The 26,617-nt window shown below is 43.3% G+C and overlaps 1 protein-coding gene and 1 long non-coding RNA gene across 2 annotated transcripts; one reads left to right on the top strand and one right to left on the bottom strand.

Annotated features, from left to right (window-relative positions):
- Positions 1–16,759: 16,759 nt before the first annotated feature.
- On the bottom strand, positions 16,760–17,447 carry LOC128330193 (uncharacterized). The gene is made up of 2 exons (XR_008310001.1): positions 17,325–17,447; positions 16,760–17,232 (listed from the first exon to the last, which is right to left on the bottom strand). It is a non-coding gene; the product is annotated as an uncharacterized LOC128330193 (long non-coding RNA).
- Positions 17,448–17,904: 457 nt separating this feature from the next.
- On the top strand, positions 17,905–26,364 carry LOC128331050 (vomeronasal type-2 receptor 26-like; the record flags this gene model as incomplete). Its single annotated transcript, XM_053264413.1, has 4 exons — positions 17,905–17,916; positions 20,249–20,375; positions 22,297–23,154; positions 26,348–26,364. Coding segments are annotated over exons 1-4 (1,014 nt in total), but the record flags the coding sequence as incomplete, so codon positions are not given.
- Between the last annotated feature and the right edge of the window lie 253 nt (positions 26,365–26,617).

Raw genomic sequence — 26,617 nt, 5'->3', positions numbered from 1 at the left:
CATCTCGCCCTTTTCCTTATGAGTATTATCAGCAAGGTGATGTCGTCGTTGGTGGAATGGCTTCTGAACTCTTCCCCATTAGGGACAGCGTTTTCTTCAGTGAACAGCCTTCCTTGGAGCTGACTGACTATCCTGTGTAAGCAGTTTCTTTCCCCCATAGTGTACAATTAGACAGGTGACAAAATGCTGAAGAAAGACAAAAAGGTGCTGGGAAGTGTATTTGGCCACCATCTTCATGTCCTGTTTGTTAGCTTCTAGATACATCTGGTCAGCGATTGGGAACAGAACACAGGACTAGCTAGCTGGACCTTTGGTCTGATACAGCAGGGCAATGCTCATGAGAACAGACCACCTTGTGCGGCTCCTGCTCCGGGCTGTCTTTATCCCTTAAAGATAAAGTGCTCCTCCTCTTCTTAGGGGCAGGGGAAACAACGCATCATTTTGGTGCAGGTACAATTTCTATATGCTCATAATGAATTCAAGTGGTTGTATGCCTATGAAACTGGAAGCAAAATGAGGCCACCTGAAAATAAGGTAGTGGTTTCTACCTACTCAGGGGTTTCCCTAGTTTGACAGAAGTAGGTACATTTTAAGTTAACAGGAGGAGGAGAACAGCCTGATGATGACTGGATTTGTTTGGTGGCCCTCAAGAGCCAGGGAATGTTGATGAATTCAGGGAGTGGGGAGAGAAGGGGCCGCATAAAATATTAAAGAACATTCATATTGAATAAAATGTTAAAGAATAAATGTTAAACAACTCTGCAAAAGAGAGTTGAGGCACTTACAATTTTCACTCATGATGCTTGTTGTGAGGATAAAAATAAGCATGTACACCACTCTGAGCTCCTCGGAAGAAGAACAGGATATAAATATTAATTTTTTTAAATGCATGGGCAGACATCCTGACTAATGAAGCACTTCTCAATGAGCAAATTTGCACTAGTGCAAGAAGATCATAGTTGCTCTAAAAAAACCCCAGGGATTTTCACAATTGTGCTAAAGTTCCTATGGAAACAAATGAGACATGCTGCAGTGTGCACTATTGTGCAAGCACATTTGCAGTGGCACCAAACTAGTCTGGAACACAAGTTTAAGATTTAATACATGTGGTACATGTAGCTACATGACTAGCAGGCAAAGATACACTTTCCATTCTGTTAGGTCAAAGTGCTTCCCTAGGAACAGAAGAAGCTGCTGCCTACTGAGTCAGACCATAGGTCCATGGCTGCCTACAGAGTCAGACCATAGGTCCATTGTATACTCTTACTGGCAGTGGCTCTCCAGGACTTCAGGCAGTATTTGGGTTCCTCCCTCAGGGTTCACAATGCCCCCCACTCTCCCACATATTGCAGGGGAGGGAGTTGCTTCACTCACTGGCTCCTCCTGATGGGCTGAACTTCTCTTGGTCTGGCCTCTCACCAGAGGACACAGACCCCACCTAACCACTGTGATGTGGGCAAGTAATATACTGGTTGTAGACTCCAGTTTGCCATTTCTGCTTGCCATCTAAGCCATTATCTTGGTACATTCACTGGCAGGTGAGTGAGGTTCAGCAAACAGTCCAGTTCCACACATCCCACCTCCACATCTTCTTGCTCTCTCCACCTGGTACCAAACTCCAAAAACCCCATTCTGGGCTGTATCCCAGGAGGAGAAATGGGGAAAGACCAGAGATGTACTGCAGATGGTTGAATCATTGATACCAGGCTTACTGGAGCAGACATGTTGTGGATGCTGCTGTTATGATCCCATTCTCTTTGTCCTTTGGGCTAAAATCCCTGCTTTTGCAAAGTCAGATGCCTCTGAATGATTAACTTGTACCAAACATTAGGTCTGACATTGTGGGAAGGGCTGGTTCCATCTGCCATAACTCAGGAGCACAGAACTATACAGAGGCTAGTTTTGAGATGCTATCATCATCTGGGGAGACAAGACTGAAGTTTCCCTAAACTGAAGAGAATGAAGGTGTCCTCCCCCATTCCAAAGAGCTTAAAAGGGGCAAAGCAGGACCATGATACAGCAAGGTTGTGGTCCAGCAAACAATTGTGAAGTTCTTAATCTGTAGCTCTTTTTGCAGTGTTGTGCTAAAGAACTACCAACATGTCCTGGCCTTGGTATTTGCTGTAAAAGAAATCAATGAACATCCCAAGATCTTACCCAATATCACTTTGGGCTTCCATATTTATGATAGTTTCCACAATGCAAGAATTACCTATGAGACCACCCTGAGAATGCTTTCCGCACAACACAGATTTGTTCCCAACTACAACTGTGTCATCCAGGACAAACTGATATCGGTCATTGGTGGACTTAGCTCTGAAATTTCTTTTTATATGTCTGTCATCTTAGATATCTACCACATCCCACAGGTAAGATGTATTTCAAGAGTGCAGTGTATTTCCAACTTATTTTTACTTTGCTTTACTTTTACTTACATTCTCCTGTGGTTGAAAGAGAAAGAACGGTGCATGTTAGACATCAACAGAAGGTCTTTGTCTACTTTTGAAGTCCAGATGGAAAAGTAAAGTAAAACACCACCATCACTCTTTGGAAAAATGATATCCTAGGTATATCTGTTCACACAACCATAGATCTGAATATTGAGGACAGGTGAAAAGAGCCAAATTGGGATAGACACATTTGGATGGACAGGTGAGAGCCAGCGTGGTATAGTGGTTAGAGTGCTGGACTAGGACCGGGAAGACCCAAGTTCAAATCCCCATTCGGCCATGATACTTGCTGGGTGACTCTGGGCCAGTCACTTCTCTCTCAGCCTAACCAACTTCACAGGGTTGTTGTGAGGAGAAACTAAAGTATGTAGTGCACCGCTCTGAGCTCCTTGGAGGGAGAGCGAGATATAAAATGTGAAATAAAAAAATAAATAAATTTGGGCATTAGGATGGTCAAAGAGCGAAGCAACAGCAGAAGGGGTTCTGGTTTGGAAGTTAAGAACATAAGAACATAAGAACAACCCTGCTGGATCAGGCCCAAGGTCCATCTAGTCCAGCATCCTGTTTCACACAATGGCCCACCAGATGCCACTGGAAGCCACAGGCAGGAGTTGAGGGCATGCCCTCTCTCCTGCTGTTACTCCCCTACAACTGGTACTCAGAGGCATCCTGCCTACTCAGTAGCCCTCCGACTAGTAGCCAGTGATAAACCTATCCTCCATAAAGTTATCCAAACCCCTCTTAAAGCTTTGGAAACTTATGCTGAAAAGCAATATATAAATATTTGTTGCTATTGTTGTGTTTAGATTAAGAGCCCTGTGGGAAGAGGGGGAGGAGGATAAGGTGAGGGTGGAAGAGGAGGGGAAGGGGGAGAGAGGAAAAGAGTTGAATGAAGTTGAATGAAGAGCAAGAACAAGATGAGAAAGATCAACTATTCAGATGAAGCAGGCTAGCCCAGTGATGGAATCACACTCAAAGCGCTCCAGACCTAAGTGATTGGTGAGGTAGCCAGCTGCCCTTTCCGGCTTCCTTTTACAGGAGATACTACGTGTCTGAGATGCAGCTCCAGTTTCATCATCTATTTGCACCTTCTATCCTAGCGACCACCAGGGGCATTAGGAGTAGAGACAGTGAACACAAGCAAATAATGTAATAGATAGCCCAAGAAATGGATAACCCAAGGCCTATCTGGTTCAGCATCCTGTTTCACACAGTGGCCCACCAGATGCCTCTGGGGAGCCCACAGGCAGAATGTATGTGCATGCGTCTCTCCGGCTGTTGCTTCCCAGCAACTGGTATTGAGAGGCATCATGCCTCTGAGGCTGGAGGTGGCCCAGAGCTACCAGACTAGTAGCCCTTGACAGACCTGACCTCCATGAATTTGTCTAAGCCCCTTTTAAAGCCATCCAAGCTGGTCACCATCACTGCATCCCGTGGCAAATAATTCCATACATTAATTATGCACTGTGTGAAAAGGTACTTCCTTTTCTCTGTCCTAAATTTCCCAACCTTCAGTTTAATGTGATGACCTCTGGTTCTAGTGTTGTGAAAGAGAGAGGGAGATTTCTCTCTGTCCACTTTCTCCATTGAGGATGGGACTTCTTTATGCCCCCTCTTATCTCTCCCACTGCTCCGGCTTTCTCTGATTGGTAGACTGATACTCTCAGGGTCTCTCACCTTCCCTTTCTTGCTCCCTGCTCCAATGCATTTTCTATTAGCCATGAGGCTTCTTTCTCTCCCTCTCTGCTCTTCACTATGAAGATAGAAAGCTCAGGGACTTTGGCTTTTCTATCCCCAATAAGCCTTACTTGCTTTGGAGCCTTAAATGTCTGTATCAAGATACTCTGTAATAGTCTTGCTCTTCTCACAAACACACACACACACGCTCTGCTGCATCCGAGGTGAACTAAACTTCTCCCTCCAACATTAAGAGACTGAAGCCCAAAAGAAGAGGGAATTTGGAGCTGATATAAATATTCACAAGTATTTAAAATTTGATGACTTCTCTCATGTTTCCATGTCAGTTGGGGGTAAGAAATTTACATGTTTTATATGGAGTCTTTATAAATGCTTTTGACTATGGCCTGAAGATACATATGCATCAACTCTGCTGAAACTAAGGAGGTCTGGGTCTGGGTCTGATGAGTGACCCCATGTACATTTGAGTTCTATGAAGTAAGGGGGGGATAAATGTGTGATATGTTTGTCTGTCTGTCTATCTATCTATCCATCTATCATATTTCTATACCACCTGATGTGCAACCCTAGGCCATGTACATAATTTAAAATACAACAAATATAAAAACAGGATAAACTGGTTAAAATGATTATGATATAAAACCAATTAAAATTAATTAAAAGCCTGAGAAAATAGATGCATCTTGAGGGTCTTTTTAAAATACCAAAATGTCAACAACAACAAAAAGGAGAGACTCTGATTTTAACAAGGAATGCATCCCAGAGCCCTTGGGCAGCCACAGAGAAGGCCCGGCCCCAAGTAGCCACTTAACAAGCCGGTGGTAGCTGTAACTGGACCTCCCCAGATGAACTTGGGAGGTTGGCTAGTTCATGGCGAAGGAGGCACTTTCTTAAATGCCCTGGACCCAAGTCATTAATGGCTTTATAGGTAATAACCAGCACTTTATATTTCACTTGGAAACATAGCAGCAGCCAGTGCAGTTATTTTAAGACTGGTGTTATATGGTCTCTTCAGGGTATCAAGGAAACCAGTCTGGCTTCTGCATTTTGCACCAATTGTAGTTTCTGAACTATGTACAAAGGCAGCCCCATGTAGAGTGCATTACAGTAGTCAAGCCTGGAGGTTACCAGCATATATACCACTATTTTAAAGTTATTTACCTCCAGAAATGGGTGTAGCTGACGTCTCATCCGAAGCTGATAAAAAGCACCCCTGGTCATCACAGCCTCAAACTGACAAGCCAGAAAGAGTTTTGGATCTAGGAGCATTCCAAAGCTACATACTTGTTCTTTCTGGGGGAGTGTAACCCCATCCTGAAAAGACAGATCTAAACCATCTCTTCAGTTCTGACCCTCCGTAGCTCCATCTTATTTGGATTCAATTTCAATTTGTTATCCCTCATCCATCCCATTACTGCCTCCAGGCAGTCATTTGGGAAAGTTATGCCATTACCTGATGAATTTGATATGAAGAACTAGATTTGGGTTTGATCTGCATATTGATAATACCCTGCACCAAATTTCCTGATGATCTCTTCCAGCAGTTCATTTAAATGCTAAAAAGCACTGGAGGCAGTATGGAGCCTTATGGAACTCTATACATTAACTCCCACTTTGCAGAGCAACAATCTCTAAGCGACACCATCTGGAATCTGCCAAGAGGTAGGAACTGAACCTCTGTAAAACAGTTCCACCCAATCCCACCTCCCTAGGCGACCCAGAAGGATACCATGGTTGATGATATCGAACGCCACCAAGACACCCAAAAGGATCAACAAAGTCACACTCCCTCTGTCAATACCCAATTGGAGATTATCCATCAGGCCGATCAAGACAGTCTTAACCCCATAATCTTGACATTTCTTGATTGTTTTGATTTTGGCAGGTTGCAACATTATGTGTCAAAAGCTATCATTTGTCTTATATTAATTGTCATAGCATGCCAAATGCTGTCCTATACTACATATAATTTCAGGTTATCTGTCAACTAAAACAAGAAGTTCTGGTAAGAACTACTCTGTTTACTTTCCTTTCATTATAATCTTAATTGATCATTACCATCTTCAAAGGTTAGCCCACTTCCACCACCACCTCTTGAATTGGTGTGGATGACATCATCACAAACTATGTGACTAAGGTGTCTCTATATATGAACCTATGTCTGTACCAAATTTGGTTCAAATCAGTGCAGGCATTGCAAAGTTTATGAGAGAGAAGGAGAGGGTGGGAGGGAGGGATGTAGAGATGGGTGATCTCATGAGTTTAGTTTCGTCAATGAAGGTATGCTGAAAATCCATTACAACAGGTATTAAATATGGTGAAATATTAAATACTATCTATCTGTCAAGGCACACTGCAACATTTTATCATGAGTCTTTCCATGTTTCTAAATGTTTGTTTCTAAAATGTCCATATCTGGATTTGTAGCTTTCCTGCGGTTCATTTGTCACAATACAGAGTGAAAAAAGAAAATTTCCCTCCCTATATTGGATGATCCCAGATGAAACCCATCAGCACAAGGGAATTGCCAGCTTGCTACTGCATTTCAGATGGTCATGGGTTGGGCTTATTGCTCTGAAAGATGACAATGGGGAAACCTTTCTGCAGAGCTTGATATCAACATTTTCTCAGAATGGAATCTGTGTTGCTTTCATACAAAGACACCCAGAAGTAAATATTATATCTGATATCACTGATGTGCTGGGAAAGTGGGTTGAAATGTATTTAGTCCTCCTTCAAAGCAAAGCCAATGTCATCATTGTCCATGGAGAGCCTCAAACCATGTTTTCACTGAGATGGGTACTGTATACAGGAGAACTGGAATCACTGGCAAAAGACTCTCATGGAAAAGTGTGGATTGTGGCAGCCCAGTGGGGTTTTGCATCTGTGACATTTCAAAGGACAAATGATATTCAAGAATTCTATGGGGCCATCACTCTCCCAGTTCATACAAAGGAGGTGCCAGGATTCCAAAAATTTCTACGAAACAGGAATCCGTCTGTGACAAAAGGAGATGGTTTCATCCAGCACTTCTGGCAGCAAGCATTTGAGTGTTCATTTCCAAATTCTGATCCAACTAATGAAAATATGTGTACTTGGGAGGAGAGGCTGGAGAGTCTTCCTGGGCCCATATTTGAGATGAGCATGACTGGCCACAGCTATAGTATCTACAATGCTGTCTATGCTGTGGCACATGCTTTGCATGCCATGCAAGTATCCAGAGGCAAGCACAGAGTCATACTTAATGAAGGGAGGCTGCTGAATCAGAAGGTGAAGTCATGGAAGGTAATTCCTCCCACTCCCAAAGTCAAGCAATACTATCATAAGCTGCCTGAGAGGAATGTGTTAACATTACGGTTGGCTTTTTAAATTCCCAGTATAGTTCCTACAAACAAAAATTTAAAAAGAGGTTTTCTGGATGTCAATTAATACCATCTTGACTGATGATTCCTGCAGGCATTGTTGCTGGATGGCCCTATGACATATTGCCCTTCCTACATTTGATCTTCACAGTTAGCCCTCTAATCCGTGAGACAGCTGTACTTTTTCAACAATACATTTCTACTGTCTTGAATGTGCATGGATCCTAAAGCTTCCTTGCTTCCAATTTCACTGCATCCAATGACGTCTCTATTGCAGTGATTGACAAGTCAGATAGTGGACAGTGTCTCACAATCCGTGAGACCCGGTTGGGGGTAGTGAGCGGGAAGAGCAAATTAAGCCTGCTCTCCCCACTCACGAGCAGGGAGGGAGCCCTGGGTGGCCGGATCAGCTGCCCACACAATTGCCAGCTCCAAGATGGAGCTGGCGGGGGCTGGTGAGCTGGAGGGCCACGCGGCCCCCAGAATCCAAATATGCCCTGCACGAGCGCGCCGGGCATACTGAGGAGACCCCTGGAGCTACTCCCGAGCAGTTAGGCCGGGTTTGCGGAGCACTCACTCTGCAAACCCAGGCTATGGGCAGGGGTTCTTGAGCAGGTTACTTGCTCTAGAACCACCAGGTTCACAGCTGAGCCCGGTGGTTCTGACGATCTCCTAGCCCGATTTTTGAAGATCATCATAATAGTCCCAGTGTGTGTTCACCAGAGTTAAAATGTTTGGCTATTGCTTAGTCTAAGTTTTGTGTTCTAATTGTAGACCTGTGATTATCAAAGTGTGTATGTAGGACATTTGTTGTCATCACTCATATGCCGAATATTGCATCCTGGTCATTTGCACTCAGTCATGTAGATCACATTACAGGGTCTGCAGCTGATGCTCTGTTTGATTTCATACGTTCTTCCAGTCATAGTACTCTTGAAAGTAGATGTATCACAGAGATAGATACAGGCAAGACATCACTTTAAATCACAGTGGTGTGACCCTGGATTCCTGACTGGTGGTTTAATTATAGTTCTCCCTAGCAATCTACACAGATTTGGTGGCTGACAAAATGCTGCAACAGGTGGTTTGCTGGTTGCTTTAGAAAGATGTTCAGAGTTGGCTAAAAATTGGTAGCTTTCTCTTAGTGCTCGGTAATAATCAGGAGCTGCAAGATGGAAATCGACCACAAATGGGATGCATTGGGCTTTGTTGGTGGTTATGTTGCCATTGTGGAGAAAAGTCTCTCTGGTTACAATGGATGCTCGGTGGATGTTCAAGGTGATGATATGTGCAGGATAGCCTCTTTGCAGAAGATGTCTTTTAAATTCTTTGGTTCTTTTTTCATAATCTTATTTGTAGTTACAGATTGATTCTTTGAGCCAAGCTGTAGATTTATTTTTATTATTAGTACTAAAATTAATACTTTTTAAAATTAAAATTAATTATAATTATTTGCTGTTTGGGATGACAGGATTTCCAGTTAAGGTACTTACAGATATCCATAGTTTTGTTGTGCAATCTCCCTGATTTAGTGCAAATGACTAGGATGCAATATTCAGTTTGTGGGTGAGACAACAAATGTCCTATGTACACACGTCTGTAATCACAAGTCTGTAATTATAACAAAAAAAAAAACCCACAAGTTGTTCTGGTAATAACTAATCTGCCTACTTTCCTTTCACTATAATCTTAATTGCTAATTGCTATCCTCACAAGTTAACTGACTTCACCCTTAAAACATTCACAAGTCTGCCATCTTGACTCGGGGTAGATGACATCATCACAAACTATGCCGTTGAGCCATCCTTATGGATGTCTCGATCTATAGCTGCGTCCCTACAGCTGTAGCAAATTTGGTTCAAATCAGGCATTTCACAAGTTAGCCCACTTGTGCCTCAAATGTTCATGCATCCACCATCTTGAATTGGGCTGGATGACATCATTGCAAACTATGCCATTGAGGTGTCCCTACAACTGTACCAAATTTGGCCCCAATCGGTTCCCACTTGCACCTCAAATGTTAACTTGTCCACCATCTTGAATTGGGGTGGATGACATCAGCACAAACTATGCCCTTGAAGTGTCCTTTTGTGTCACTCACTACAACTGCACCAAATTTGGTCCAAATCAGTTAGGTGGTCCATAAGTTAGCCCAATTACGCCTGAAATCTTCATGTACCTTGAATAGAGGCGGATAACATCATTACAAACTACACCAATGTGATGTCTCTGTGTGTCCTACAACTGTAGCAAATTTAGTTCCTATCAGTTAGACAGTCCACAAGATAGCCCACTTGTGCCCCAAATGTGCCCTCAATGCCATTGAGGTGTTCCTATGTGTCCCTACAACTGTACACAATTTGGTTTGTATTGGTCCAGGCATTGCAAAGTTGATGGGGGGGGAAGGCACACATATACATGGACATACAGACATACAGACTAAAAACAGAACAATCAGTGGCCAAACATTTTAACACTAGCAAACACACACTAAGGCTCTGCACACGAGCAGTGTGGCGAGCCAGAATGGGTTCTGCATGGAGAGCAGGCTTGACCCGCTCTCCCCACAGAAGAGCACAGAGGCCACCCACACAATTGCCAGCTCCGTTACGGAGCTAGTTGGGGCGGGAGGGATCAGGAACCTTCCGGCACCCTGCACCTGGAAGTCCCAGAATGCCCCATGCGAGTGGGGTCCCAGAACTCCCCTCGCTGGAAACCTTGTTGTATCCTCTCCTCATGAGTCAACTCATCATCAAGGAAATGGGCTCCCAATTTGGCACACAACTGCACAAAACAGGGCTGAGCTCCCTTAGTCCTGTTTTGTGCAGTTGTGAGACTAGCCTCACTATCTGACTGCAGTAGATACTCCATTAGATGCTGTGAAGTTCGAAACAAAAGAGAGGTTTTGCAACCACGGCCCCCGGACACTAGCCCCAGCAGGCCTCAACCTAGTAGACAGCACAATCTTAGACTGCTGAATCCTCCGTCATGGACATTATATTACCGTCACTGCAGCCACTGTACCTTTCATATAACATCAGAGCAACTGAAGAAGGTGGAAGTTGAAAATGTCTTGCACATTATATTTCTGTTTGTTAATCAACAACAAATTTATACTGTTCTTTTTGATTAACTGTATTGTTCTGGGATCCAGAAAATACTTGTATGGAGTTCTGTTTGCAGCTTTTAAAATCCTCTGTTTGTGTGTATGTTGGGGTGTGTGTGTGTGTATATATACACTAGTAAAAATGCTTGAAGTATGCAAGCCCATGAACATCTTATCTCTCTGTTAACTCTCGGCTTTACCTAGCTCTATGAGGTCTCATACCCCATGCTTGCCAATGGAGATGTTTTTGCACATTTTCTGGGAAAGAAATGGATTTTTCCAGAATTTGGGATTTCTCAAATTTAATTAATTAATTAGTCTGGGCAAGGTCTGGAACCTAACTGCAAATATGGCATGTTTCTGTCTTTCGTGGTTTGGTCTGGGAGTTTCATGTCAGTGAGTGAGACCCTCTGGCACCCACTTCAGTGGCTCGGCATTCTATAGCACGAAAATCTTGGGCTGCTATTTTGTTTGTTTTAGGCCTGGGGGTTTTTCCCACCAGTTGCTTTCCTTTGGGCTGATCAGAATTAGTTAGCAGTAGTTGCTATTAGCTTCTCCTATCTCTGCTTACCTCTCCACACACCTGCACGGACATCTTTGGAGCCCTTTGTTTTGTTCATTAGTTGCTCTTTGGTTGGGTTCCCTGACAATGGATACTGGAAGGAGGGATGGGAGGGTGGATCCGTAGTTGTACACATTCCTGAAATTTGCCCTGTGCATCATAATGGTCAGCCAGCTGTCCAAGCTCCCAAAGGGACCTCAGTGGGGATACACAGGGACACAATGGGGCTATTCTCACTATCTGCAAAAATTGGACTAGGAGAGCCTAGCACGATTTTTGCAGATCATAAGAACCACCGGGCTTGGCTGTGATCCCAGTGGTTCTAGAGTGGGTAACCTGCTCAAGAACCCCTGCCCTAATACCAGGTTTGCAGAGTGAGTGCTCTGCAAACCTGGTTTTGTAGATCATGAGTAGCCATGGCACGGCTTCACACTGCACCTACTTCGGAGGAGACCCCCAGAGCGGAGGCAAAAAGCCGCCTCCCCGCTCCAGGGGTCTTGCCAGAATGCCCATCATGGAGCTGGCAATCGTGTGGGCAGCTGATCCGGCTGCCCAGGGCTCCCTTCCCACTCGTGTGCAGGGATAGCAGACTTAGCCCACTCTCCCTGCGCACTCAAAGAAACCGGGTCTCACTGATTGTGAGACTCAGTCCAATGTATCATTCAGGTTGTATAATCAAGGGCTGTGTATACTGTACACTAAAGGAGTCAACATGCTGGATTCTTAAGTGTGTTGCTCAGCTACATAAGAGACACACCTCATCACATGTTGCCACTATGGCGGCAGAATCATCCTTATTGCCAGCGGATAGAACAAATTGCGTTCCCCACCCCTCCCATCTTCCCACTCCAGGGTACAACACCATGCTGTGGAGTGCATTATCACATGTGCATCCACAAGCAAAACAGCAGCAGATGCAATGCAGTGCTTGAGAACAGTGATAGAAGTGAGCAAGAATGCAGTGGAGTTGAACTTTTTGTTTAAATCTGAATGTTCTCATGTGGCTTGACAACACAATGTAACACAATCAATCAATCAATTTATTGTGGCCGTAGGCCATACAGAAAACATACAAGAATTAAAAGAAAATTAAAAACAGAATATGCCAGCAGTAGTATGGTACATAATAATGAACAGTAGCTCCTAAAATTTAGATCTTAAACAGGATCTTAGTCTAATAGCAACATAAAAGAATTTCGCCACCACCTTGGTAATTTCATTGTCTAGATCCTCAAGACAAAGATTCAAATAAAAGGGGTCAGCTCTTCCTGGAAAATGCTCCACTAGAGGGAATATGAGTTCTTTTCTGGTATCAGAATACAGGGATCAATAGAGCAGCAAAAGCGAAACAGTTTCAGGAAGGCCTGCACCACAGGGGCATAGGCCATAATCTGAAGATCCCTTGCGAAATCTTTTTTCCAGAAGGGCTGAAGGCAACACGTTCATGCGGGCCCTAGTAAAAGCTATCCTAAACTTAGGAAAGTGTAGGGAAGCTAAATACTTAGCACCTTTATTCCCCAAAGGGGGCATAATGCCAAAAAATAGGGGAGAACAGGTCCTGTTTCCCCCAGAAACAAGATTTTGGTGCTCAATATCATGAAGGCGTTGTATAAGTGTAACCTTCGCCTTCTCAATTCCCATGAGTAGAATTTCAGAGGGAGATAGGCCCATTTGCATTATTTTGTTGTTAACATATGACAACCAAGGGCTAGGAAAGGAGTCTCTCCATAGGAACAAAAAATAGGAGCGCTCCTGGGTATCCAAGCAGAGTTTGATCCATTTGGTAAAAGTAAGTTCCCATGCTTTAGCGAGAACAGTAAAAAGTCCAGATTCCAAACACAATGCAGAGTAAGGTACACACCTAGGAACCCCAAAGGTAGCCCTAAGAAATAATGACTGAACCGTTTCCATCTCTGATGTGACTCCCTGAATCCAAAGTGGGACGCCATAAAGTAATTGGGCTACAATCTTTGCTCGAAAAACTTGGATGGCCATAGGCATATACTGGCCTCCTTTAGAATAGTAAAATCGCAAAAAAGCGTTGAGGGTTTTACGGGCAATAGAGATAGAATACAATCTTTGAGATTTCCAGTTGAGATTGTGTTGGAAATGTATACCAAGATATTTAAATTTATAAACCTGCTCAATATTTTCCTTATTAATCACCCACTTATAAAGTTTCCTAGCTTTAGTAAAAACCAGGACCTTAGATTTCTCATAATTAATGGATAAATTGTTGTCATTGCAATATTGGGCAAAGGCTGTCAGCAATCTACCAAGACCGAGTCGAGTCTGGGATAATAGCACCGCGTCATCCACGTACAGCAACACTGGCACACGAATATCAGCCAGCTTTGGGGCGTGTGAATCTACCTTTTCTAAGCACTGCGCTAGATCATTGATGAAAAGATTGAACAAGGTAGGGGCCAGAACACAGCCCTGCCTAACCCCGCGAGTGACAGGGATTAAATCAGTTAGTGCCCCATTAGAAGCATATCTGACTCGGATAGAGGAGTTAGCATGAAGCTGCATAATCAAAAACAGCAGTCTTTTGTCCATCGAAGATTTTCCAAGCTTCTTAGATCATAATAATTCCCTAGAAATAAGGTCAAAAGCAGCTTTTAAATCCATGAAAGCTGCAAAAAGTCTACCCTTGGGCGCGCTAGAATATTTACAAGCAAGATGGTTCAGAATCATACAGTGGTCAAGTGTAGAGCGACCAGCTCTGAAGCCTGCCTGTTCGGTCCCTAGGATCTGCTGGTCAGAAATCCATGTTTCAAGTTTGGATAGCAAACAAAGGACATATACTTTGCCCACTACTGAAAGCAGGCTAATGGTTCTGTAATTAAACGGGTCAAGATGGGAACCCCATTTAAAAAACGGAACCACTATTGCTATTCTCCACTTAGCAGGGAAAATACCTGTAATGTTTATTGAGGTGAACAGATTGGCTAAGACAGGGGCCCACCATTCCACATTGGCTAGCAAGACCTCAGGAAGAATAGCGTCAGGGCCTGGGGCTTTACCAGATGGCTAAACAGATCAACTATTTCATCTGGCACAACCGGGGGCCATAAGGGTAACTTCTCAAATGAGGGTGACGCAGAAAGCTGCGTGGGTTGAGCATCATTATAAAGAGCATAAAAATGGGATTCCCAAGTTTCAGCTGGGATCCTACACAACATATTAGGATGGTTCATCATCGAAACAATATTCCAAAAAGCACGACTGTCTTTTTGGTTTGTAGCCAATATTAGCTTACCCCAGGTATTTTTTAATGCCTGAGTCTTGGCAGATCTAAGGCTCCTTTTGTAGGCCTTCTTAATCAAAAAATATGTTGGTGGGAGATTGTGATCTAAACTCAATCTATAATCTCGATAAATGCCTTTCAACTGATCACGCAGCCTCCTGCAATGCGAGTCATACCAGGTATTAGGTCGTTTTCCATTATACACATAAGAAGGGTGTGGGTATCTAGAAGACAAAATCTTTTGAAACACCATACCTTCTAGGTCCTCATATGCAGTAATTGCTTGTGGACCCGGTTGATCTAATACAATTAAGTTATACAAATTGCTTCCCTCAGGGGAATCATATAAGGTATTCAACTCGTTTTCAACTTTCTTAGACCACTTGATTTTACAACCCAGCTTAGCTGATCTTTGCTCATACAGGCAAGGGAAAGGGGTATCCCCCCTCACCTGAGGTAGAGCTAAACAAGTGAGCATCGGAAGATGGTCACTAAAGATTTGCTTGCCCACCTCAAAAGATGTAACCAGGGGGAGCAGGGAGCGAGAAAGCATAACATAGTCAACTACACTACTCCCACGCGAAGAAATGAATGTATATTCGCCTGGAATATCTGGCGAAGACAATGTAACACAATGAATGCCCCATGCATATGCACCCATCAAGATGTGAAAAGGAGAGAAAGTGTTACAGTACTGTGCTGGCAGTGCAATTATAAAATATAAATTTTATTTATATTTTATATTATATTTTATAAATATATAAAATATAATTGGAAATGGCAGGAATTCTGAAGGGGATAGATAATGATGAGTGAGGAAAGGGGAATGTATGATACCCACAGTATTTCCATGCAGAAAGGTTCCTATGTGGATAGAGCAAAGGGGGAGAAAAGCAGAGAAGCTGTGCAGTTACTCCTAGTATCATGAATCACTGATGCATGATAAAGTAAAGTTGTGCCATCGAGTCAGTGTCGACTCCTGGCGACCACAGAGCCATGTGAAAACCACCCTGCCTGGAAAACGTAAAAAAAAACCCCAAAACCCAGCATAGCACAGTAATAAGAAAAAGGACTTACAGATGCAGTAAAATATCCCAAGATCAATTTTGTCTATAATGCCACACATTCCAAAATAAAGATTCAAAAACATATTTCATAGGATCAAAGAATCCTATTCTCTCTCTCCTCCTTAAAACTAACTAGGTGTTTAAGCTTCAGTATTAGTAAAAGATTTCATGTTTCTCTTAACCATTCTGTGACAAAAAAAACCATATCCATCAAGAAGGAGAATTTGTCATTCTCATTGTCAAGAAGATTAAAAGGTCCTAATTTGGGGTTTTTTCCCCATAGCTGCATCCCTTTTTAAGAAGGATCACATTCAACAACAGTGCCGGAGATTCAGTGTCTTTTGATGAGAATCAAGAATTAGCAACCGGGTTTGATATAATCAATTTGGTCACTTTCCTGAACAACTCCTTTCTTAGAGTAAAAGTTGGGAAGCTCAGTCCTCAAGATCCTTCAGGCAAAGACATCACCATTCATGATGACAAAATCCTCTGGCACAGAAGCTTTAACCAGGTGGGTAAGATCTAGACTCTCAGGTTCATTTCTTCAGGGGATTGTTAAATAAGTTTCATTATGTACCTTTCAGGTTCATTCCTGGCCTTTACACATTAGTCATATGAAATAAGATATAACATTTTCAAAAATTCCCATTTCATACAAGCCTCTATAAAGAGCAGGAAAACTTTCATGAGATCCAAGGTGTTTTTCTTCCTCCCAATTGCCCTACTTTCCCAATTTCCTACTTTCATCCTGCATCAGACTGCATATAAATCAGGTTGCATTTATTTATTTATTTATTCTCTTACTTATTTGATTGATTGATTGGATTGATTGATTGATTGATTGATTGATTTCTATACCACCCTTCCAAAAAAGGCATCCTAAGTTTTGGTTGATTTAGGACTGAGTGGTACTAGAAATTATCCATGAATTGAGCTGGCCCCCTTTTGCCAACTGAGGCAGAAAATCTGAAAGGCATGCCCTTGGCATATATGGATTGTTATTATTTTAATATGAAACTCAAATGGTTGGGTGCCTAATAAGACTGTTAGAGCTTTGGTAGCTGATTCAGTTCAAAAGACTTACAGTCCAATTTGGACACCAAAACTTTGCTTCCAGACCATGACTGGTGTGGTCCAAATCAAAGTAACAATATTCAAATTTTACTGAAGTAATTTGGCTGCTTCAGCCACTCCCTGCCCCCTGCTCCATTTCCAGACATTCTCTCTCATTATTCAATGATGCTAGTCAGACATATCATCCAAATTGATTGAATATCATTAACTATATTTTGTTGGTGCATTAAATCTACATGAAAAAACAGGGTCACAGGCACAGAAACAAACAAATGAAGAGAACCCATGTGAAATAGGCAAGGTATTAAAAAAAAGCAAGGGCACAGTGTAGAATGAAGAAATACTGTATATATGATCTCAAAATAAAGGCATCCAGAGATAAGCAGCAACAAAATACAACAATGTAAACTATAACAAACCCTCCAATGGCAAAAACACACTCTCAGAGAAACAATGGTGCAATAGAGCAAACACTGGTAATATAAACAAACTAATATGAAGCTGCTGGTGCCAGTTTGCTGAAACCCCTGGAGTCTTAAAGTTTAAATGAAGACTTGAAGACTTTCTTGTAGCTTGATCAAAGACTGGAAACTGAAGAATTTGAAGAACTTGACAGACTCCCTAGATGATAGTCTGTTTCACATGTATCTTCATCAGAAGTTCCTAATGTCCATACATGAATGAACATAAAATATACCATCAACAGTGCTAAGAACATCATGACAAGTATATAATGCAAATGTAACCACACCAACCTTATTTGAGGAAAAGCCTTGTCATAAGAGCAGCACACAAGTGCCTGCAAAAACATGCTATGAACCTTCTCATTTGAGGGGAAAACCTTGTCATAAGAGCAGCACACAAGTGCTTACAAAAACATGCTATGAACCTTCATAGGTCAAACTCAAACTGGGAGTTAAATACTCTCTACAAAAACTCAAACGATCACATGAGGGATGAAACTAATTAGCCAGCTGGGCTCATCTTCATCCCATTGATCTTAAAGAAACAACCATTTCCAAAAAGCCATAAAAATGCATCTATTGGGCTCTTAAATACTATAAGGTACTCTTCAAAAGAAGATCCTACCACATATATAAAAGCCTTATCACTCAACGCAGCACCAAAGTGCCTGCTTAAACATGCTAGACCCTCTTAATAGACTTAACCAAGGAGTAAAATACTCTCCACATAAATAAGTAACTTAATGGGTGAAAATGTGAGGCCAGCTGGACTAATCTAGATACTCTCTGGTTATGAGCCAAACACCATCACAACACACCTCCCACAATGATACATGTAATGGGCCCATATGTAAAGTGAAAATACTCTCAAATGGAGAATCCTGTAAGTATCCCTTAAAACAGCACAGGGAGATCAAAGTTACATTGGAATAAAACCTAAGGTGAGAGGATTCTGCCACAAAAAATAGAACCAATAGGGCAGCCCAACTACTATATGAGGACCTGGAGCACCTGAACTACAAGATCTTTAGCACTAAATATACACCTCAATATGGGTGTAGCTAAATCAGGAACCAATGGCGGTGATTCTCCAGACAAAACTGCTTTTCATCAGTCTCAGGGTCCCTTGCTCTTGTGGAAAGAATGGGAGCTCCTAAACTGCCTCTAGAGGCCCTATCCAAACATAGTCTCTCCTCTTGAATATAATAATAATCACTGACTGCACAACATGGAGAATTCCTCCTTATCTATATCCTCAAAATATGATGTGCTAATGGACTCCTTCCATCTAGCCATAGTATTAGATGTATTATACGGGGTATCTAAAGCAGTGAACCAATAATAAACATGGCCTGTTTGGTGCTGTAAATCTATCACTAATCTATGCTTCATGGTAGGACGGGTGCTCTATGAAATGGCTAGGAAATGCCTCCAAAGCCAGAGCAGGATATTGTCATAATCCCAGGCTCTGAAACCCCCTAACAGGAGGGCAGACATGGACAGTTCAGCGATGAGTCTGCATGGGAAATCCCTACCTCAACACCTCCTCCATTAAAGCCAGAGGACATTCCCTTGTCCTGCATCTTCAGACTAAGAGAACTCTTCTGTCAGAGTGGCAGGGCCATCAGCAGCAGTACCTGGAGATACAAGTCCAAAAGCTCATGTAAAGCATAAAACCAGATCTGTAATCAGGAGACAGAGGAATCCAATCGGTAGCAGGTGTCACAACAAGTCAGGAGAAATAACTTGGAGATGCACACCAGATCTGGTGAACCTGACTACTGAGGCAAGGGTAGCTTCCAACAGGAAGTCTTTTATACTTCCTCATGGAAGAAAGGGTCAATCAGTGATTCCAAAAGGTGTGGCCTGTCAGGGTTTCAAATGCCTGGGAGTTTTCGGCAATATAGCAGGTACCACAAGGGGCAACAACATTCAGCGCCCCAGGGCCAGGACATGACATCTTCTGAGGACCAGCCTGCTGACATGAAGGCTTATGGAAACTTGCATCCCATTGAAGCCTACACCTATGAAATTGGGCACTGCCACTTTAATTCCAGCATACTGTAGGGATGGGGGGTGGAGCCAGAAGCAGGAGTCAAACAGCTGGATTATATCAAGGTTCAATAGAGCTCTGTCCCTTGCTGAAACAACTTTGTTAAATGAATCTCTCTCTGCTCCTGCATAGACTGGATTCTCCGGCACTTAACCTTCCCTTCTGCCGGCTCCTTGTTCAGCTCCTTGGTTCCTGTCCTCAGGCTGCTTGGCCTTCTCTTTTTCCTGATTCTTTTTTGATACTTGGCTCCTGACCTTTAATTGCTTGACCTCGATTCCTCCTTTTCACTTGTAGACTGTGACTTCCGGGTTCCTGACCTCAGCCTGCTGACCACAGCTACACTTGACCCTGCACAGACCACCCCTTGCAGCCTGACCTGCATATGGGGAACTAGCCCGGCACCTGTGGGGAAATCTGTGCCAGGGAACTCATGTGCCACATTGCAGTGGGACTTGATAGACATGAACCCGTGTGAGTTTCTGTAGCTAGAAATGAATAGCTACATTTGAAGCCCAAAGGCCAGTATATTTATGGGTAAAATCCAAAATGAGGTCATTCACATAACCCAAAACTGGGTAGGACATGTGTCCTACTCAGATTTGGGAGTGTGTGTGCTCTGAATTTTCAATTTTGTGGCAGCAAACCGCTAGATAGGAGGAGGTAGAAGTTATTGCGTAGAATCAAGGTAGGATGAAGAGTTGGGTAGGACAGCGCTATCCTACCCAGTTTTCATACCCAGCATTTGATCAAGGTAGGAGGAAAAACTGTCCTATTCAGCTTTTCCTCCTACCTTGATTCCAATCAGTTCTCCCTCCTCCTACCTAGTTGTTTGCCCCCACACAACCAAAAATTGGGAGCACATTCAGCTCCCGAACCTGGATAGGACACTTGTCCTACGCAGTTTTCAGTTACCCAAACATTGAATGACCTCAGTGTCTGCCATTGCTTCAAGTGTGTTTCAATATTCCACGTGTACTCTGAAACAAACTTGGTTCTGCCATTTATCAGGCTTCAGAACGAAATAACACCCCCTGCAAAGAACCATATGTGATCATAATGATACCATTATATTTCTTGAGATCTGCCTCATATACCAGCAAATCAAACGAGTGCTTTGGAAATATATTTTCTATCCATTATAAGCTCCTTTTATTCTTCATAGGTGTTGCCCGTTTCTTTGTGTAATGACAACTGCCTTCCTGGTTTCAGAAGGAAAAAGAAGGAAGGGGAGCCATTTTGCTGTTATGATTGTGATCCATGTCCGGAAGGGGAGATTTCAAATCAAAATGGTAGGAGAGATTGTTCGTTTACAATGGGCATCATATATGTGACAACACATCCAGATCGAGGGAATGTTACTTGACAGGTCTTTGGCTATCCTGAAAACTCCTACAATTGAGGAGAGTTGGCATGCAGTGCTAACAGCATTTATGTCCTGCAGTGTTTCTGGACTCCTCACTGCCTCTTGAATGTCAGGGAATGGGAATTGCTATTGGTACAGTTCACAAATGCCGTTTGTAGAGAAGGCTATAAATGATTTCCACTCCAAGTACAACACTCTATAGTCTAGGGAGGAAATGCTTGTGAGTGGTATTTTTACATAGAAAACCACACTTCACTATAGTTCTACATGCTTTATACACCACATATCACTACATATTTTGCTATTTACTATATTTCTTTGTGATAGAAATAGAAATGAATGGTCAATTGAAGCCCAAAGTCCAAATTATTTATTTGTGAAATCCAAAATGAGGTCATTCACACAACCGAAAACTGGGTAGGACAAGTGTCCTCCTCCGGTTTGGGAGCTGTCTTGTGGTAGCAAGCATGAATTGTCTCCTTTGCTAAGCAGGGTTTGCACTTGAATGGGAGACGACATGTGAGCACCGTAAGATATGAGGCCACTCTGGGAAGAGTATCTGTATGCTTACATTGTAAACTGCCCTGAGCCAATTTTGGAAGGGCAGTATAAAACATACAGAAATTAATAAACAAACAAACAAACAAACATGCAGAAGGTTCCAAGTTCCCTCTCTGGCATCTCCAGATAGGGCTGAGAGGAACTCCAACCTGTAATCTTGGAGAAGGCACTGCCAGTCTGTGCAGACAATACCGTGCTTGATGGACCAATGGTCTGACTTACATAGGAAGCTGCCATATACTAAGTCACACCATAGGTCCATCTCGCTCAGTATTGTCTACACAGACTGGCAGCAGCTTCTCCAAGGTTGCAGGCAGGAATCTCTCTCAGCCCTATCTTCGAGATGCCAGGGAAGGAACTTGGAGCTTAGATGCTCTTCTCAGAGCAGCTCCATCCCCTGAGTGGAATATCTTACAGTGCTCACACTTCTAGTCTCCCATTCATATGCAACCAGGGCAGACCCTGCTTAGCTTAAGGGGACAAGTCATGCTTGCTACCACAAGACCAGCTCTCTTCCCAATTTTGGTATAAGGCTGTGTCCTATGTTCCTATGATTCCCTATAATCAAGACCAATAGTTATAGGCTATTTGTTTGTTTATTTATATAATTCAATTTCTATACTGCCTTTCATAAAACTTATCCCAAGGCAGTTTACAATTTTTTAAAAAATGTAAGAAAATCACATTAAAACATTAATATCCTTTAAAACAATAAAAACCATAAAACACCAAAAAGCAACAAACATGAAAAAGACAGATTGAATAGCAGGAGAGCTGAGAAACCAATTAAAAGACTGAGCAAATGAAAAGGTTTTTAGATTTTAGTTTTTTTAAAAGAAGACACAGATGTCAAAGAGCGGACACAGAAGAACCTGTCCCGTTGAAAAATAATGTAACCTCCCTCAGTGCCAATATTAACAGTTGCAGTGCTATCTATCTCTAGTTATAGTGCTATCTGCAGACTAATATGACTCCATTTGAACAGAAAGCTTCTCAGTGACTCCTTCACGATGACCGGACTTGTTTCCACAATACTTTTGCCATAGCTTTGGGTGGAATACCTAGTCCTGGTCCAGCCTGAAAAGGGCTAACTTCATCAACACTTATATGATAATGATTTTATTGAGTGTGGTAAAAGAGAAACTCTGGTAACGATTTGATAGACAGAGCATCGTGTCACAGCCAATATTGTCATTAACTCTTAGCAAATTCCACAATTTTCAGGCCATGCTAGTCCATATTCTGAGAGGTTCTTAAACAGCATCTTCCATTTTAATTTATGGCAGACATGGATTTCTGTATCAAATGTCCAGAAGATCACTATCCAAACATGGGCCAAGATCAATGTGTCCTCAAAGCTGTCACCTACCTATCTTACAAAGACTTTTTGGGTGAAAGTCTTACTTTTTCTTCTATTTCTCTCTCTCTGGTCACAATACTGATTCTGAGAATCTTTGTTAAACACCGAGAAACCCCCATAGTCAAAGCTAACAACCGGAATCTCACCTTCGCTCTCCTCATCTCCCTCCTGCTCTGCTTCCTTTGTCCATTACTGTTCATTGGTGAACCTAAGAAGGTGACTTGCCTTCTTCGACAAACTGCTTTTGGCATCATCTTCTCAGTGGCTCTCTCCTGCATGTTGGCAAAAACCATCATTGTGGTACTCGCTTTCATGGCCACCAAGCCAGGGAGCTGGATGAGGAAATGGGTGGGGAAAAGACTGGCGTACACCATCATCTTTAGCTGCTCCTTTATACAGTTGAGCATTTGTGCTCTTTGGCTTCACACCTCTCCTCCATTCCCACATTTGGACTTGCACTCCCTTTCAGAAGAAATCATAATGGAATGCAATGAAGGTTCCATCCTCATGTTCTACATTGCCTTGGGCTACTTGGGATTTCTGGCCATCCTGAGCTTCATTGTGGCTTTCCTGGCCAGGAAGTTGCCAGACACTTTCAACGAAGCCAAGTTCATCACCTTCAGCATGTTGGTATTTTGCTGTGTCTGGATTACTTTTGTCCCAACCTACCTGAGCACAAAAGGAAAGTATATGGTGGCTGTGGAGATCTTCTCCATCTTGGCATCCTCAACTGGGTTACTATGTTGTATCTTCTTCCCAAAATGCTACATTATTATATTGAGACCTAAGCTGAATAATAGGGAGAGACTTGCAACAAGAAAGATGCTCTGAATTATTAATGTTTGACTACAGTTCTCCCGTGAAATGCTTTGGAGCATTTCATCTTTGTTCACATTATCAATTAGAAAGAATATAACAGTCAATTTTAGATTATCAATATGAATTTGTATCTTTAAATTTCTTCTTGCAAACATTTCAATTTGTTTTCACTGTTTAATTGTATCTTTTCCACAAATCACGGTCCTCATGCACTTTGTGAGTCCATGTTCTCAGTAATCCAGCAACACTGAAAAAATACTGAATCACACACACACACACACACACACACACACACACACGGTTGTTGCACTTGATTCCCCAGCAACTGAGGATGCACATTTAAATGCTCTTTGGGAAACAGAGTAGGGAGGCTGAAACACATACGACCGATTTCCAATATGTTGGATTGGAAAATACTAACAATTTCCAAGATGTTGGATTGAAAATTGTGACAACATTGTGATTGGAAAGTCAGGCAAGAGTTATGAAAAAGAAGTACCCTTCTGTCTGTGGAGGACTTGGCAAAATAAAGCAGGGTGAGATTATTTCTGGCTCTGATCAAAAACTATGAATTGATTCATTCACCACCTCCTCCATGTTATTGCACTACGAAAAGGTGTGGGAAATAATTGTAATCAGATATGGGGCGGGTAACATCCCCCACAGACCTTTTATCTGTATTATGCAACATTAAGGTTAACATGCTATGTACCACTAGCTTAACATGTAATTTTTAAGATAGTTGGCTCACCAGAACTAGGGATGTGCACAAAACCGGTTTGCCCGGTTCAGTTCAGATTCGAACCAGGTTCGAACCGGGGGTGGTGGTTCGGTTTTGGTTTTGTCCGAACCACCCCCTGGTTTGGTTTGAATATGAACTGGTTCAGACTGGTTCAGACCTCGAAAAGTACCTAGAATGAAAGCTGACCTTGTGTTCCACCTACCACCCAAACTTCAAATCGATTGGACCTCCCTCTGATTTTTTACAAATTTTTAAAATATTTTCAAGTTTTGCCCATAACTCCCTATGTGGAGCACTTAGGGGCAAAAAGCTGGGGTGGGTGGTAGGCACCCATGGGTGTCCTCCACCCCCAAAATCCCAAGGCAATTGGTTACTCCTAGTATTATTGGTGAATTTTTTGGTGGGGGAATCCCATTGGATAGAATGGGGATTTTGGGCAGCCCCGGATCCGCCTCTGTGGGCTGTCAGCACCCCCAAAGTGGGTCTGGGGCCATGGCAAAAATGGCCTCAGTCCCTCCCGAGCATCCCCGGATAGATAGGAGTGATGGTTTTTTTTATTAAGATTTCCTAAGGCATTAAATAACTATCTCTCTCAGAGCTTGCTGGCTTTACCTTTCACCCACTGACACACATTCTATTCTTTCCAATTAGATATTATTTAATGCCTTAGAAAATATTAATTTAAAAAACCATCACTCCTATCTATCCGGGGATGCTCGGGAGGGACTGAGGCCATTTTTGCCATGGCTCCAGACCCACTTTGGGGGTGCTGCCACCCCACAGAGGCGGGTCCGGGGCTGCCCAAAATCCCCATTCTATCCAATGGGATTTTTCTTTTCTTTTCAAAAAATCCACCAACAATACTAGGAGCACCCATCAATTGCCACCCCAGCTTTTTTGCCCCTCTCTGGGCTCCCTAACATGTAACACCCAGTCAGTCCACCTTACCTACCGCCTACCCAAGCAACTCAGATGACACACAGAGAGACACCAACTATTGACTCTCTGATCTAGCAAAAAGGCCACTGCTGCTGCTGCCTGCCAGCAGCAGTGGAGCAGCACAGCACAGCACACACACAGAGAAGAAGCAGGAGGCGGAGCAGAGCAGCAGACCTGCTGCTCTGCATGATGGATGATGTGATGCCCAAAGAAACCACCGCCTCACTCAGTGCCTGCCTGAGGCCACCACAGACAGACAGAAGCCAGCCAACCTGCTCTGCTGTGCTGCTCCTCCCCTCCATGGATGATGCACACACACCCTACATCCGAGTTTTGATCTGAGAATGAAAAGGCCAAGAAGGTGTCCAGGCAGGCCAGGGGACCGATCCAAACCAGACAAAGCGCAGAGTCAGCACAGGCCAGCAGCCAGCCAGCCAGCCCAGCAACAACTACTACTACTACTACTAACAGTACCAGTGCAGTGCTACACCAACATTGCCAGTCACACGCACCACAGCCTGAGCATAGCACACAGCCAACAGCTGCTGCCAGCCAGTGCCTAGCAAGCCAAGCCAACAAGAGGAGAGCTAAGTAGATGGTGCACGCACGCCAACCCGTGATGACGCAACGGCAAGGGGAGTGGGCACAATTACAGGCAGGAGGAGGAGAGGCAATTCTAGCACAGATTTGAAAGTTAAAATTCAGGACTACCACCACCAGTGTGTCTATAGTGTCTGTCTACATAGTTCAGTGAGTGCAGCTGAGCTGAGCTGCGCTGCATGAGGATGCTAGTTAGTTACAGCAGACTCAGAGCATTGAGCATGGGCAATGGCATTGGCAAGCAACACAATACTCACCTGCTGCCAGTTCAGTACTACTAGTAGTTGTCTCTTGTCTTCATCTCTTCTTCATGTGCACAGTGAGTGCATGCCTTTTGCCTTACTTGGGGAAAGAAATGGTTCTCTGGTCCACCACATATTTGCTCTAGGACACAGAGAGGCCCAAGGCAGGTGGTGGCACCAGTGTGAATGCATGTGTGCTGGTGTTTGCCAGGTGTTGTGTGTGTGTGCTGCTAGCTAGGAGGGGGGAGGAAAGGGGAGGGGGAGTGGGAGGGGGAGAGGGATGTAGCAGAGGGGATTGAAGGGGCAGGAGGGTCCGGCTCAGAGTTGGTCAGCCACATATTATGCAGACGTGTGATGTGTGTACTTCGATGGGAGAGACCAGATTCTCATCAGCTTGCCAGACCATGGGCAGGTGAGGTGGGTGTGGAAGGGAGGATGGAGGGTGATGAAGAAAGAGGAAGGAGGGAGGATGAGGGGAGGGATGGAGGGAGGGATTGGGGGGAGGGAGGGTTGGAGGGGGGAGGGGAAAAACATGTAGACAGACACACACAGCACAGACAGAAGACAGCACACTACACAGCAAGCACCCACACACATAGACAGTGCTAGGCATCCATTCACACAGACAGACACAACAGAAAGAAACAGCCTGCACCACACACACACACACACACACACACACACACTCACCCAATTCCCTCCCCTCCCCTCAAATAACCCAGACACAGACAATCAAAGCAAGCAATACATAGTTATCAATCAATATGTTGTGTTGGCAGCCAGTTCATTGCTATTATGATGGTTTGTGGTTTTTTCGCCATCAGCCAACATCAACAGTGACCATAATCAAGAACATAAGATGATAATTCATTCGTGAAGCAAGGAAGTGGGGTAGCATTAAAAAG

This window comes from Hemicordylus capensis, chromosome 6, assembly GCF_027244095.1.
Source record: "Hemicordylus capensis ecotype Gifberg chromosome 6, rHemCap1.1.pri, whole genome shotgun sequence".
NCBI lineage: Eukaryota > Metazoa > Chordata > Lepidosauria > Squamata > Cordylidae > Hemicordylus > Hemicordylus capensis.
This window is presented reverse-complemented; position numbering and strand designations above follow the sequence as displayed.